The sequence below is a fragment of the Bufo gargarizans genome, chromosome 5 (assembly GCF_014858855.1).
Source record: "Bufo gargarizans isolate SCDJY-AF-19 chromosome 5, ASM1485885v1, whole genome shotgun sequence".
Taxonomy (NCBI): domain Eukaryota; kingdom Metazoa; phylum Chordata; class Amphibia; order Anura; family Bufonidae; genus Bufo; species Bufo gargarizans.
This window is the reverse complement of record NC_058084.1, coordinates 454,476,848-454,493,576: the sequence shown is the minus strand read 5'-3', so window position 1 is coordinate 454,493,576 and position 16,729 is coordinate 454,476,848. Positions and strand designations below refer to the sequence as shown.

Sequence of the window (16,729 nt, the reverse complement as noted above, 5' to 3'; positions counted from 1 at the left end):
CTCCATAGTCTGAGAGCCATAGCTTTTTTATTTTTTGACCGATTGTCTTAGGTAGGGGCTCATTTTTTGCGGGATGAGGTGACTGTTTTATTGATACCATTTTGTGGGACATACGCCTTTTTGATCGCTTGGTGTTGCACTTTTTGTGATGTAAGGTGACAAAAATTGTTGTTGTTTTTTTACACCGTTTCTATTTAATTTTTTTGATGGTGTTTATCGGACAGGGTGGATCATGTGATATATTTATAGAGCCGGTCATTACGGACGCGGCGATACCTAATATGTGTGGGTTTTGTTTTTTTAGTTTTTTATTTTAAAATAAGGGGGAATGGGCGTTTTCTTTCTTTTTTACTTTATTCATTTTATTACTTTATTAATACCACTATTTTTTTTCATTTTTTTCCCCTTTACTTTATTTCTGATGTTTACTTTTGGGGGTCTGATCCCCTCTGCAATGCATTACAACACTGAGTCATACACGAACATGTTGCCTAGGAGACGGGCCTGAGGCTGGATCTCCTCGGCTCCCGTAGAAGGCAGGCCCCGATGCCGTGCATTACTCCACATTATCATGTTTTTTATATGGCCAGCAGTAAAATAAAGTTCCAGATCTGGGACGGATAATCCGCCCTCCCTCTCTTGGATATACAGTATTTGTGCTTTTATCCTTGTTTTTTTCCCTCGCCATATCAAATCCATTAAGAGACTAGCTATTATTTTAAATGTTTTTTTGGGGATTATTACCGGAGAATTCCAGAGTATATAATTCAGGGGGGGGGAACAGAGTCTTCTTAAAGGGGAAGTCTTGATCACCCAGTTCTATTTGTCCTAGTAAGGCAGGCATGTCCAAACTGCGGCCCTCCAGCTGTTGCAAAACTACAACTCCCAGCATGCCCTAATAGCTGTAAGCTTCCCAGGCATGCTGGGAGTTGTAGTTTTGCAACAGCTGGAGGGCCGCAGTTTGGACATGCCTAAGGCCTATGGATGCCATAAGGGGGTCTCCTGCTCTGAACTCCCCGCTACGTGCCTCTGCTGAACCAGATCCATCCATGTATTCTCTTGAAGGCCATTCATGTGAATTACCACTTGTCATTCTACTTTCCACCTGTAGTGGACGCTGCAGGGGAATTGAGCAGCCTGCAGTAGGGTTGAGCGAACTTATGTTTTAAGTTCGGCGTCTAAAGTTCGGGTTATCGAAGTATCCCATTATGGATTCCACTACCACGGACCATAACGGAATTTAGTATCCATAACGGGATTCTTTGATAACCTGAACCCAAACTTTAGATGCCGAACTTAAAAAACAAGTTTGCTCAACACTAGCCAGCAGCAAATTGCCTCCTCAAAGTCAGCTGTTTGTTTGGGGTCTCGGAAGCCGCACCACCCATTAAAAGGGTTGTTTGTGATGAACTTTTCCACTTTGGTGAACTTTTACTCGTGATAGAGGGGAATTTCCAGTCATCGTGTGGAGAACCCCCCACTAGTAAGCGTTGTGGGTAAGACTTAGCTCATGTCCTGCTTGAGCCATATTATCAATGTATTCTTAAAGGGGTTGTATAGGAAGGTCTATGGAGAAAAACCTCCCAAAATTTCCTCCATTGCAAATTCATGCTAAGAACCTATAACTCTGCCCTCCACCTCACCAGACATACTTCACCACCCTAATCTCTTCACTGCCCAACAGCCCCAAAAAACTCCTTGACGCTTTTCACTCCCTCCTCAGTCCTAAAGTGCAGGCACCTATCACAGACCTCTGTGCTGAAGATCTGGCCACCTACTTCACAGAAAAAAAAAAAAACAACCGGTATGAAATCGGTTCCCAGACACTAAATGTCATCAATCCCCTTCCCCGCATCTCCTCTGGCTCACTGTCCACGTCTGACTCGGTCATGGAGGAAGTCGTCTCCAGGCTCCTCTCGTCTCCTGGTCCTACCACATGCCCTTCTGACCCCATTCCCTCACACCTACTCCAGTCCCTCTCTACGGCTGTCGCCTAACAAAAATCTTCAACCTCTCTCTCTCTTCTGGTATCTTCTCCTCCTATTTCAAACACTCTATCGTTACTCCATTATTAAAAAATACCTTCTCTTGACCCGCACTACACAACTAATTACAGACAAGTCTCTAATCTTCCCTTCATCTCTAAGCTCCTGGAGCGTCTGGTCTATTCTCGCCTCATCCGCTATCTCTCTGCTCACTTTCCTTAATCCATTACAATCTGGTTTCTGCATTCTACAGAAACTGCCCTTCCCAAAGTGACCAATGACCTCCTGACCGTTAAAAGGTTTCTGTCACCAGATTTAACCCTATTAAGCTAGCAGACATTAGCGATGTGCTAATGTCAGTTAAACCTAAGTAGCCTATTCCTACTTTCCACCTCATCACCACGACGGCCACTAGGAGATTGACCCCTGACCTCTGTAGGGGCAGGCACAGAGAGAGGGTTTAAATCCCCCCCCTCCCACCACCACCAGTGTTTCCTGTCCCTACAGAGGACAGGGGCAGAGAGAGTCTCCCCTGTGGGAGATGAAGATGATGAAGCACCGTTACACCTTACCTGGTGTTCCCCCTGCCCTCCTGTGGTCCTAGTACTAATGCTGGGCAGGGGTGAAGGAGGGAGGCCTCGCTCCATTACGATATGTGAGCCTGCTCCCGGGCCGCAATCTCCCGCCGGGCCTCCCTGGCTGTAGCCGAGTGCGCGCCTAAGCGCTTCAGGTAAGCGGCAGACGTCACTTCCGGTGGACAGAGGAAGTGACATCTTTAAGGATGCGTCTCCCTGTTAAAACATCGGCACAGCACAAGGAAGTGCCGAACGATTTAGCGGTGTGTACGCTGTGTGTGCCGTCATGTTGACCGAGCCCGCTCTCCTGGAGACCCTTCCATGCCGCCTGCTGTAAGTTCCCCTGTGGGGAAGCGCTTATTGCCCTGTTAACTCTTTTTTAAGCACGGTAACAGGTTGCTTGTTTCCTCCTCCTCCACTTCTCTGGCTTGGGGCTTACATGCTCTGTATCCCCGTGTATGGTTCAGCATAGCTGATTAGGGTTATTCTTCCAGGTCCCTAAGGAGGCTCAGAAAAAAGTCAGGAAGCCGGCTAAGTGTGTGTCCTGTCTTAAACGTCTTCTGGATGACTACCGCAAGAGATTATGCAAAGACTGTATCTCTAGCGTTATTTGTGAAGAACAGCCTTCCTTTTTTGAAGAGTTGAGATCCATGATACACGAGGAAGTAAAATCCTCTTTATCCCAAATTTCCTCCTTACCCAGGGACCCGCCTCCACCTAAAAAACGGTGGGAGCCAACTTTTTCTTTATCAGACTCGGAGGAGATAGCAGGAAGTGCTTTATCCTCCAGAGCCTGGGAGGACGAGGAGGCATCCTCTGATATTGAGACTCCAGAATCAGACAGGAGATTTTGTTTTTCCCTGGACGAAATGCCAGATCTACTAAGGGCAGTCCGGGCCACTATGGGTGTAGAAGAAGCTCCAAAAGCCCACTCCGTACAGGATGAGATGTTCGGGAGACTCCGGGTTAAAAAAAACTGAGTTTTCCCGATCAACGAAAACATTCGAGATATGGTGCTTGATGAATGGTCCAATCCAGAAAAGCGCTTGGGGGTGTCCAAGTCCTTCAGGAATAGTCTATTGTTCGACCCTAATGAAGGCAAAATATTCAATGAAACACCAAAAATTGATGTTCAGGTGGCAAAAGTCAATAAAAAGACTGCCTTGCCCTTCGAGGACGCCTCCCAGTTACGCAACCCCATGGATAGGAAGGCGGATAGTCTCTTGAAAAAAAATCTTAGGAAGCCGCCATGTTTAACTTGAAAGCGAATATTGCTGCCACCTCGGTGGCAAGGTCCATGGGGCTGTGGCTAAATGAATTGGAGTCTCACATTAGGGACAACACCTCTAGGGAAGAAATCCTAAGGTCCCTTCCTTTACTGAAGTCCGCCACGGCATTCATGGCAGATGCTTCGGCAGAATCGGTCAGATTTGCTGCTAAAGATGCCGGCCTTTCCAACGCGGCCCGCCGGGCTCTGTGGATGAAGAGCTGTTCAGGAGACAACACTTCAAAAATGAAGTTTAGCTCCATTCCGTTCTCAGGAGAATATGTCTTCGGCCCTGTCCTGGACCGTATCTTAGAGAAGGCTGCGGACAAGAAAAAGGGCTTCCCGGAGGAAAGGCCCTATAAAAGGAAATATCCTTTTCATGCCCCCGCCAGCCAGAACAAATCTTATAGAGATAAAGGAAAGTCATAACGATGGAGCTATCCGAAAGGCGGCAAGGGTAGAAGTGCCCCTTCCTCCTCTCAAAACAAATCCTCATATAAACAATGACGCCAGAGTCGGGGGGAGATTAAAGAATTTTCTGTCTCCTTGGGAGTCCATTACCCCGAACCCTTGGGTCCGGGACATCATAAAATTCGGATACCGCTTCATTGTTACCAACCCGAGCTCCTCCAACGTACGCAAGAAGATTCTGCAGGGAATTCAGAGCCTTCTGGAAATGGAGGTGATAGTACAGGTTCCATCAACACAGCTAGGACAGGGGTTCTACTCGAACCTCTTCCTGGTAGAAAAGAAAGAAGGCTCATTCCGGACTATCATAAATCTAAAGGCCCTGAACAGGTTCATAATATACCGAAAATTCAGGATGGAATCCCTAAAATCCCTGTTTCCTTTAATAGGGAAGGATGCTCTGATGTGTTCAGTAGATCTACAGGATGCTTACTACCACGTCCCAATCCATCCAGATTCTCAAATAAGATTTGCCATCCAAGACCACAGGGGGGTAGCCTTTCACTTCCAGTTTACGGCCCTTCCCTTTGGGATATCATCTGTACCCAGAGTCTTCACGACACTGGTGGTCGAAATGGTGGCTTTCCTGAGGAGCAAGGGACTGGTGATTATACCTCCTGATTGGGAATTCAGAGAGCTAACTCAGAGCAGACTTACTAACCTTCCTGTCTCTCATCCAAGATCTAGGGTGGTTGGTGAACCAGAAGAAACCGAGTCTTCTACCCTCCAGCACAATCCAGTTTTTAGGTGTCGTCCTGGATTCCCGGGTTCAACATATCTTTCTTCCACCAGACAAGGTAAGAAACCTCCAGTTGAAAGTCTGACTGTTTCAGAACAGGAGGTCTTGTCCCATAAGGGAGGCCATGAGTCTTCTGGGTCTCGTCCTGCATTCCGTCAGTCCCATGGAGCCAATCCCACTTTCGATCTCTCCAGACATGGATTCTCAGGCAGCAGTCTTCTCTGGATCACAAGGTGCTAATCCCTCCAGCAGTGAAGGACTCCCTAGACTGGTGGAAGAGCACAAAGAACCTGTCCTTAGGAGTTCCCTGGGTGAAGACTCCCTACATACAAGTGATTACAGATGCAAGCGAAAAAGGATGGGGAGCGAAAGTGGGAGATCACTTCTTTCAGGGCTCCTGGATGTCAATAACCCGCTCCCAATCTTCCAATTTCAGAGAACTGAAAGCGGTTTAGAAGGCTCTGAAAGCCGCAGAGTACCTACTCGAGGGCCGGCATGTAAAAGTTCTTTCCGACAATACTACGAAGGTAACATACCTCTCTCACCAAGGAGGGACAAGATCGGAGAAGCCGATGTCCGTGGCAAGGAAGATCTTCAATTGGGCGGAATCCCATGTAGGATCCATCTCCGCGATTTACTTGAAAGGAGTCCTGAATGTGGAAGCGGACTATCTCAGTCGCCAGTTAATAGACCACACCGAATGTCTCTAAACCAGGACGTGTTTCAGATACTAGTAGAAAGATGGGGCACCCCACAAGTGGATCTCTTCGTCTCCAAAAAGAAAACAAAGGTACCAACGTTCTGTTCCTTGAACCCACGGGACAAGCCTTGGGCGCTGGACGCGCTCACGATACATTGGGACTGGGATCTCTGTTACGCCTTCCCACCCGTGCCTCTACTTTCCAGGATAATTCATAAGCTCAACCGAGAGGATACAATTCTAATACTAATAGCCCCTTATTGGCCGAAGAGGAGCTGGTTCCCTTCCTTAAAAAAACTGTCAGTAGAGGACCCATGGCCTCTTCCTTCCAGGAGGGACCTGCTTCATCAAGGGCCAATCTTACACCCAAACCCGAGTTTCCTCAAGTTATCTGCTTGGATCCTGAGGCCCAGAGGTTAAAATCACAGGGTCTTTCCGATCAAGTAATATCTACCCTGAAAGCAAGTAGAAAGAAGGTTACCGTCTCGATCTATCTGAAGATTTGGAAGAGGTTCTGTTCCTAGATTGGTAACCCTGCCCCAAACTTAGAGCCGCCTAATTTTCAGAAGATCCTGGACTTCCTCCAGCAGGGTATTGAATTAGGTCTTAGACCCTCCTCCTTGAAGGTACAAGTCTCGGCCCTAGCTTGTTTCTTTGATCAGGATCTAGCCAATCACCGCTGGATCAGAAGATTTAGGAAAGCAAATACTGCCATGAAGACCAAGGAACTCTCCAAACAAGTAAGGGACAATGTTGTGGAGAAGTATGTGTCAGTGTTAGGTTATAAAAAAATATCCAAATCTTTGATGATCCCTAGGAGCCCCATCAAATCTGTCATAACCAAATGGAAAGAACATGGCACAACAGCAAACCTGCCAAGAGACAGCCACCCAGCAAAACTCACGGACCGGGCAAGGAGGGCATTAATCAGAGAGGCAGCACAGAGACCTAAGGTAACCGTGGAGGAGCTGCAGAGTTCCACAGCAGAGACTGGAGTATCTGTACATAGGATGACAATAAGCCATAGGCTCCATAGAGTTGGGCTTTATGGCAGAGTGGCCAGAAGAAAGCCATTCCTTTCAGCTAAAAGCAATAAGGCGCGTTGTGAGTTTGTGAAAAGGCACGTGGGAGACTCACAAATGTATGGCGGAAGGTGCTCTGGTCTGATGAGACTAAAATTTAACGTTTCGGACATCAAAGAAAACGCTATGTCTGGCGCAAACCCAACACATCCCATCACCCAAAGAACACCATCCCCACAGTGAGACATGGTGGTGGCAGCATCATGCTGGGGGGATGGGAAACTGGTCAGAGTGGAGGGAAAGATGGATGGTGCTAAATACAGGGATATTCCTGAGCAAAACCTGGACCACTCTGTGTGTGATCTGAGGCTAGGACGTAGGTTCAACTTCCAGCAGGACAATGACCCAAACACACGGCTAAAGCAACACTTGAGTGGTTTAAGGGGAAACATGTACATGTGTTGGAATGGCCGAGTCACAGCCCAGATCTCAATCCAATAGAAAATCTGTGGTCAGACTTAAAGATTGCTGTTCACAAGCGCAACCATCCAACCTGAAGGAGCTGGAGCAGTTCTACAAGGAGGAATGGGCTAAAATCCCAGCGGTAAGATGTGGCGACTGCTCATAGAGACTTAACCAAAGCGACTTGGAGCTGTGATTGCTGCAAAAGGAGGCTCTACAAAGTACTGACTTTAGGGGGGTGAATAGTTATTTGCACATTGACTTTTTCTGTTATTTTGTCCTATTTGTTGTTTGCTTCACAATAAAAAAACAAACATCTTCAAAGTTGTGGGCATGTTCTGTAAATTACATGATGCAAATCCTCAAACAATCCATGTTAATTCCAGGTTAGGAGGCACCAAAACGAAAAAAGTCAAGGGGGGTGGGGGGAATACTTTTGCAAGGCACCGTACATCTCTGATGGAACCCTGGGTGTTACTCCACTCTCTCATTTCCCCCTCAGTAGAAGGAGCCAATGGTGTCAAATATCACATAACTGAAAGATCAGACTACACTGAGGGCTTGTTTGTAGTCTGTAACCATGGAGACACATAGATCCATCTGTATCAGAGCTGTCCTTAATTTTTATTGTAGTGGAGCAGGAAATAACATTTTGCAATGTATTACTCCACTCTTTCTCCCCCCTCTTCTTGCTAATAGACTATAGAAGGAGGAGATGGAATCAAATATCACATACCTGCAGGATCAGACTACACCAGGGACTTGTTTGTAGTCTGTAACCATGGAGACACATCTAACTAGGAGCTGTCCTTCATTTTTATTGTAGCAGAGCAGTACAGAAAATGGTTGCAATGCTTCACTTCACTTCCTCTTCCCCCTCTTTTTGCTAATGGACTATAGAAGGAGGAGATGGAGTCAAATATCACATAACTGAAAGATCAGACTACACAGAGGGCTTGTTTGTAGTCTGTAACCATGGAGACACATAGGTCTGCATAGGAAATGTGATTAATCTTTATTGCTTTGGAGTAGGGATGAGCGAATCGACTTCGGATGAAACATCGGAAGTCGATTTGAATAAAACTTTGTTTCAATTACCACTTGGAACTGAACCCCGAGTTCGGGAAATGTTTTTTACAGTATAAATCAATTTCTGAAGTTATTATAAGTAATAAGTTTGGCTCATCGGAGCCAATACACTCTAATACTGTACGGAGCGCTCGCTCCATACAGTATTGAAACAAAGATTTATGCAAATCGACTTCGGATGTTTCACCCGAAGTCGATTCGCTCATCCCTACTTCGGAGCAGTGAAGAGAATCTTTGCAAAAGTATACATACCCTTCAAAATCACTGTAGTCAGCCTTGCATTTGCTATTCTTGAGATTACGTTACGTGACTACTTTGCTATTTTAGGCTTTCGATACTGGGTTCGCCTCATTAAAATAAGTACCCTTGCATTAGTTTTTATGCGTGCCAATTACACTGTTTACCGTTTTTACGGTGTCGGTGGGATTTATGCAGCATTGCCTTTTTTCCCTGCTAATTTCATAGCCATTGATTCTAAGCGGAGACTAATTCCATTGATGAATTACCCAGAAGACGCCGTAAAGTAGTTACATTTATCTTCAGATCTTCGTCCCTCGAAATTTCATAGAACGCACATTATCGGAAATGTGCCTAAACGCAGAAGTTTTTTTTTTTCTTCTCCTCCTCTGGAGAATGTCTTTATAAACTCTTATAATTCACGGTAAATGTTCCTTTTGTATTTTTGGCAGTCCTCGAGTTATTTTTTTTTCTACAGCCGCCATAAATCTATATGATTACATTGTTCCGTGCGCAGAACCGTAGATTGGGAGTTTATAATTCAATGTGTCTTTATTGCTCTCTACATAACCTTTCTCAATATCCTTCCTCTAAGAAAAAAAAGCCAGTGCTTCACTCTGCGTAGAAAAGTTCCTCTATCACGTCGACGACTAACCATTTTTAGGCAGCGTTGCAATTTTTAACCCATTAATCTTAAAGGGCATTGCCAGCAGTTTTGTCCCTATGACACTGGCTGACCTGTTCCATGTGCGCTTGGCAGCTGAAGGCATCTGTGTTGGTCCCATGTTCATATGTGTCCGCATTGCTGAGAAAAATGATGTTTTACTGTATGCAAATGAGCCTCTAGGAGCATCAGGGCCAGGATTAGGTAACATGGCTGCTTTCCTTCAAAAACAGCGCCACACCTGTCCATAGGTTGTGCATGGTATTGCAGCTCAGCTCCATTCATTTCACCTAAGCTGAGTTACAATACCATGATCAACCTTTGGGCAGGTGTGGCGCTGTTTTTTGAAGGGATACAGCGGGGAAAGTGGTAGCTTGAGGACCAAGGGTTGCTCTGGGTCCGGCCTCCACCAAGAGCTCTCCCCATAGAGGTGAATGGGAGCGCACTGCGCACGTGCTGCCACTGCTCTCATTCACTTCTATGGACCCAACAGAAACAGCCGAGCCAGCGCTCAGTTTTTTTCGGCTGCTCCATAGAAATGAATGGAGGGCGGCTGCACATGCGCTGTGCGCCCACCGTAACTTTCGGAGCTCTGTTCTCAGTGTAGATATCCTAGTGATATGCCCTCATTGTCTAAGATGGGACAACCCCTTTAAAGGGGTTGTCCGAGTTATGAAAAAATTTTCCTCATTTCCCTGGTTCTCTTCTGGCCCTTTGTTTACCTGCAATAAAAACAGTCTCTGCCCCTCCCCCTGCTCTGCAAAGGGAGTGGATACAAGAGCTGCCCTGAGTGACCTGTCTGCCTGCTGGGAGACTCAGCAGCATGTTGTATGTGTAGGACTACAAGTCCCAGCTGTACAATGACACTGCTGATACACACATGATCTTCCCCCTACCTGTTCTTGTGCAGAACTCCTCTAGTCTGTCAGCTCCTGTGCCCAGCATTTGTCTCCTCTCTGCCTGCAGCTACTCAGTAAGGCTAGGGCTACACGACGACATGAGTCGCGCGACAATAAGTCGTGGGACACATAGGGCACAACTACACTGCAACATGTATCGTGCGACAATTTTTATAATGATAGTCTATGGTGTCGCACTGCGACGCGACAGTCGCAGAAAAATCCATCTTGGATGGTTTTTTTTGCGACTGTCCTGTCGCAGTCCCAGCATGTCGCATGTCGACACCATAGACTATCATTATAAAAATCGTTGCGCGACACATGTTGCTTTATAGTTGTGCCCTATGTGTCAATGACATTGGTGCGACAAAATGTAATCGTGTAGCCCTGGCCTATAGCCTTCAGCCCTGAGTCTGTGCTCCTGAAGGGGTTAATTCCTCCAGTGGGAGGGAGATACAGGGCAGACAGCAGCAGCTCAGCCAGTGCAGGGGGGCGTGGCCAGCACAGTGACCTCTGGTGTACAGACACAGATCTGCTCTCTCAGGCTTGTGCACCAAACATCATCAGAGCAGGGAGAGAAGCTGACATCACAGGTCATGTGACCCTCAGTGAAATCTGAGAAAGAAGCCACTGCAGATGATGTAAGTGCATGGTAAAGCCTTTACATTTGATTAGTTAGAAACATGCAAAGAACAAAAAAACTAACTCGGACAACTACTTTAAGGATGCAGCTCTTTTGGGCCTTGAGGACCCAGCAATTTTTTAAATCTCTGCATGTTTTATAATGACATCATTTTGGGGTACATACCCGTATAACGTATTGAAAAAACTTTTTTTTTTTTTCAACATTGGGACAATAAAAACAATTTTTAAAATAAAAGTCATTGTGTTGCCATATGCTGAGTGAGAGCCATAACTTTTTTTATTTTATAATGGGGTTATTACAGTTGTGGCAATAGATTTGTGACCTTTTTTTTCTTTCGGTCCCATTAGAAGACTTGATTATGTGCTCATCTGATCGTTTACATCAAAGGGGTTGTCCCATGAAAATATTCTACACCTGAATCCTAATACTTTTGTAATTGCATGTAATAAAAATTACAGTTATTCAATAAAATGTATCTGTACAGCGCCACCTGCTGTTTGCCCTTTTTCTAACATTTCTGTCCTGCTTCCTGAGACGGAAGCACATGTTCAGTTCCATCCTGCCACCAGCTGCAGCAGACAGGACACACCCCCTCTAGAAAGGACACACACACACACACACCCCACCTGAGCTGCCAGCCTGAAATAAATCTAGCAGAGCAATTGGAGCAATGAATGGGGAGATCTCTGGATCCATGTGAGGTACAGGGCTGGTCCTAGCTTTGTTAGAAAGGTATTGTCATGTACCTTTCATTTTTTTACATTAATTGTAGGATAACGCCTTTTAACGTCATGGAAAAATCGGCCACGTAAAGACCCCCCCATGTTATCCTATGGGGTTGAAAAGGGTCAATCCCTGCCGCGTGTTTCACTGCGGAATACCATTTCTGCTGCATAGGGCTATGTTCATCACACTTGGCATGGCAACCCATTGGCACCCTATGATCGTGTTGCAGGGGCACCAGTGGGGTGACAGAGGAAGTCCCATCCCTCAGTTTGACTAGTTAGCGTCAGCATTCACTATTGACCACAGCAGAGGGGTAAAATGACCAAAATACAAGTCCTCTCCTATTCTAGAAATTGTAGAGGAGTGTCGAGCTTAAAGGGTTTCTACCACTTCGGTTTCACATATTTAGCTGTCAGACACTAGCGCTCCGCTAGTGTCTGCTCTGCCCAACCATCCTAATATAATTGCTTTTGGGGCAGCCGTTTTGCTAAAAAAAGAACTTTTATTAATATGCTAATGAGCCTCTAGGTGCTATGGGGGCGTCATTAGCACCTAGAGGCTCCGTCTACCTTCAGAAACTGCCGCCGCCCAGCGCGTCCCTCCAGCCCGCCCATCTCCTCCTGAATGCGATGTTTGCGATCCTCCTTGTGAGCGTATGTATTCTGCGCATGCGCAGTGAATTTCTGACCGCTTCCTTGCTCAGACATCTCCACTGCGCCTGCGCGATGACGCCATAGTGCTCCGAGGAACAGGCGCAGTGGAGATGTCTGAGCAGGGAAGCTGTCAGACATTCACTGCGCATGCGCAGAATACATACGCTCACAAGGAGGATCGCAAACATCGCATTCAGGAGGAGATGGGCGGGCTGGAGGGACGCGCTGGGCGGCGGCAGTTTCTGAAGGTAGACGGAGCCTCTAGGTGCTAATGACGCCCCCATAGCACCTAGAGGCTCATTAGCATATTAATAAAAGTTCTTTTTTTAGCAAAACGGCTGCCCCAAAAGCAATTATATTAGGATGGTTGGGCAGAGCAGACACTAGCGGAGCGCTAGTGTCTGACAGCTAAATATGTGAAACCGAAGTGGTAGAAACCCTTTAATACAGTCATGTGAAAAAATTAGGACACCCTTTGAAAGCATGTGGTTTTTTGTAACATTTTTAATAAAAGGTTATTTCATCTCCGTTTCAACAATACAGAGAGATTAAAGTAATCCGACTAAACAAAGAAAACTGAAGAAAAGTCTTTTCAAGATCTTCTGTAAATGTCATTCTACAAAAATGCCTATTCTAACTGAGGAAAAAGATAGGACACCCTTGCCCCTAATAGCGAGTGTTACCTCCTTTGGCTGAAATAACTGCAGTGAGACGGTTCTTGTAGCCATCTACCAGTCTTCGACATCGGTCTGAGGAAATTTTACCCCACTCCTCAATGCAGAACTTTTTCAGCTGTGAGATGTTTGAGGGGTTTCTTGCACGTACAGCCCTTTTCAAGTCACCCCACAGCATCTCAATGGGATTCAAATCTGGACTTTGACTTGGCCATTCCAGGACTCTCCATTTCTTCTTTTTCAGCCAATCTTTGGTTGATTTACTAGTATGTTTTGGGTCATTGTCATGTTGCATGGTCCAGTTCCGCTTCAGCTTTAATTTTCTAACTGATGGTCTCACATGTTCTTCAAGCACCTTCTGATACACAGTAGAATTCATCGTGGATTCTATGATGGTGAGCTGACCAGGTCCTGCTGCAGCAAAGCAGCCCCAAACCATGACACTTCCACCTCCATGCTTCACAGTTGGTATGAGGTTCTTTTCTTGGAATTCTGTGTTTGGTTTACGCCAAACATGTCCTCTGCTGTTGTGTCCAAATAATTCAATTTTGGACTCATCTGTCCAAAGAACATTATTCCAGAAGTCCTGGTCTTTGTCAACTTTATCTCTGGCAAATGTCAGTCTGGCCTCGATGTTTCTCTTGGAAAGCAAAGGTTTCCTCCTTGCACACCTCCCATGCAAGTTAAACTTGTACAGTCTCTTTCTGATTGTAGAGGCATGTACTTCTACATCAACAGTAGCCAGAGCCTGCTGTAGTTCTCGAGATGACACTTTAGGGTTTTTGGAGACCTCTTTTAGCATCTTGCGGTCTGCTCTTGGGGTGAACTTGCTGGGGCGACCATCCTGGGCATGTTGGCAGTTGTTTTGAAAGCCCTCCACTTGTAGACTATCTTCCGGACAGTGGAATGGCTGATTTCAAAATCTTTTGAGATCTTTTTAAATCCCTTCCCAGACTCATAGGCTGCTACAATCTTTTTTCTGAAGTCCTCTGACAGCTCTTTTGCTCTCACCATGGTGCTCACTCTCACTTCAACAGTCAGGAGCACACCAAACTAAATGTCTGAGGTTTAAATAGGGCAAGCCTCATTCAACATGCAGAGTAACGATCTACTAATTATGTGCACCTGGTGTGATATACCTGTGTGAGATCTGAGCCAATTTAAGAGGGAATACATGTGAGGGTGTCCTATCTTTTTCCTCAGTTAGAATAGGCATTTTTGTAGAATGACATTTACAGAAGATCTTGAAAAGACTTTTCTTCAGTTTTCTTTGTTTAGTCGGATTACTTTAATCTCTCTGTATTGTTGAAACGGAGATGAAATAACCTTTTATTAAAAATGTTACAAAAAACCACATGCTTTCAAAGGGTGTCCTAATTTTTTCACATAACTGTATATAGCTGAGACCCCTGCCACGCACAGTATCGGGGACCACACCTAGTTGCCACCTTTTCCACACAAAAAAAAAATACCAGCCTGTTTTAGGGCATGTGCTGGGATGATGCAGTTTATTTTTTTGGGCTGATCTTTTGCAGAATTCACAATAAAAATTGCCACAAAGCCAGGTGTGTGAAGCTGCAATACCAGGTACAGCCACTACACCATGCATGGCGCTGTGCTTGATATACTGCATTTCATGGTTGATTGGAGGAGGGGTGGTGCTGAAAGTTGAATGAACCCCCACCAATCTGCTATTCATGACCCATTCTGAGGATAGGTCATCAATATTGAAGCCACAGAAAACCCCTTTAAATTCTGAGATCCTCCGGTGCAGTCTTATTCTGGATTAAAGGGGAATTCCATTTGCAACAATATTTTACTATTTAAAGCCACTTAGGCTAGTTTCACACTAGCGGTGTTGTATTCCGCCAGGCAGTTCCGTTGACGGAACTGTCTTCCAGATCCGGAAATCCGTATGCAAACGGATATCATTTTGTTTCCAGGTCCGGCTGACAAATGCTTTTAAAAAAGAACGGATCCGTCTCTCCGCTGTCATGCGGAAAAACGGATCCGGTATTTTTTTTTTCTTCACATTTTTAGAGGTCTTCGCAAGCGCAGACGGGAAAACCGGATCAGTCAATGCGGCAATTTCCTGAACACTTGGTACCGGATCCGGCATTATTACATTTCAATGGAAATGAATGGCAAGTGTTCCGGAGTTTTGGCCGGAGAAAATACTGCAGCATGCTGCGGTATTTTCTCCGATCAAATACTGTACAAGGGACGGAACTGAAGACATCCTGATGCGTACTGAACGGATTGCTTTCCCTTCAGAATGCATTGGATAAAACGGAAGCGTTTTTTTTTTTCATATATTGAGCCCCTAGGACGGAACTCAATACCGGAAAACTTTAACACTAGTGTGAAGGTACCGTTAGAAAGTTGAGTCACTTTGCAAATACTTTGCTGTATTGTTTTTGTACTGATTTTGATGTATTCCTGTATTTATTTATTTTTTATTCATGTGCAGAGCTGCTTCCAGAATCCTACTGGTTGCCATTAGAAACAGACAGCAGTTCAGCTCCGCCCTCTGTCAGACATGTGACCTAAGAGCTTCGCTCTATGTTAAAGTGGTTGTCTGAGGGCAGATAATATCCTATAGATAAGGGGTAGAAAGGTGGGGAAAAAACAGCTTCACCGATCCGCTGCCGTCCTGGCACTTCCCGTGTCCCCGCTGGCCCCAGCCATGACCTGCTTGTCTCTGTGGAGCTGGAGCCATGTGGACTCGGGAAGCAGCAGAGTGGCAGTGGACGCGATATCACTGGGCCGCCAGGAGGTGTTGTCATGGGGATACAGCCAAATCTTCAGTGACAAATATGACAGACGATTGTACCTGCCGCCATTTTTTTATATGACTAATTATTGTTTTCCTATTTGCAGCTTGCAGCTTCTACACCGGGAAGTCCTGTGAAGAATGCCTGAAAAATGTTTCTGTAAGTTTACCCTCAATTTTCTGTATAAAAAATTTAAATATGTGTTGTCCGACAGTCTGGAATCACATGGTCCGAGAGTGGACAGTGTTGACTACTTGCCAATTCTCTGTCACCATATGGCGACACACAGTGTGCCCACTCCACTTGCCACCATATTAGATTGTCCCATTTGATCGGTCGCCATATTATACAAAATTTCCCCTGCATAGGCTTAAAGGGGTTGTCCGGGATTGGGGACTTAGGTTTAATTGTTTAACAAGGACATAAATATCTTCTACATGACTGTCCTACCTTCCCCATACTTTTCTGATGCCCCGTATTCATTAGACAAATTCTCAGCCGGAAGTGAGTCTTTTCTCACATTCAATGACGTACCGGGTCCCTTCTGCAGAGCGAAGCTGCTTCTTCCGCTTCGCAGGGAGCCCGGTGACGTCACCATCAGCCGCAGGCATTATGCAGAGCACTCGGCAACAGATTGCGCTAAGCCACGGCCCTCCGGTCCAGTGACGTCACCGGGCAGGGCGTGTTCACAATAGAGGCAAGGGAACTATGCTAATTAGCATAGTAAACGCCTCCAATGCAGGCAAATGGGGCGGCAGGCTGGAGATAGAAGCAATACTCTGAGGACTGAGCCAGGAGGAGCTTGGGGGCGTTACTAAGGGGGGGGGGGGAAGAAAAATGTGCAGCAGGAGGCTGAATATGATTCAAGGGGGGCGGATGCATGGAGGACATGGCGATGTGCTGCAGGAGGCGGAATAACAATGATGGGGCGGAGTCACGGCAGAGAGGAGAGTTGTCTGAATGCACGTGATGCCGCGCTGCACTGGGACCCACAGTGCAGCGCGGCAGGAAGTTAGACTAAAATAAACAGAGATGTAAACAGCGCGTGGGGGACTGTTGGAGCCGTTTAGAAATGGCGAAAATACCTTAAAACATATGGGGGGACCTAGAATCACCTGTTGACAGTGAGTACACTTAAAAAAATAAATA

At 45.9% G+C, this 16,729-nt stretch overlaps 1 protein-coding gene across 1 annotated transcript in view; it reads left to right on the top strand.

The window, feature by feature from the left end:
• Positions 1–16,729, top strand: part of LOC122938140 (pituitary tumor-transforming gene 1 protein-interacting protein-like) — a 67,969-nt gene that overhangs the window by 2,175 nt on the left and 49,065 nt on the right. The window contains exon 2 of the mRNA XM_044293469.1: positions 15,687–15,739. Coding sequence (XP_044149404.1) covers positions 15,687–15,739 — 53 coding nt within the window. The remainder of the gene's footprint in view (positions 1–15,686; positions 15,740–16,729) is intronic.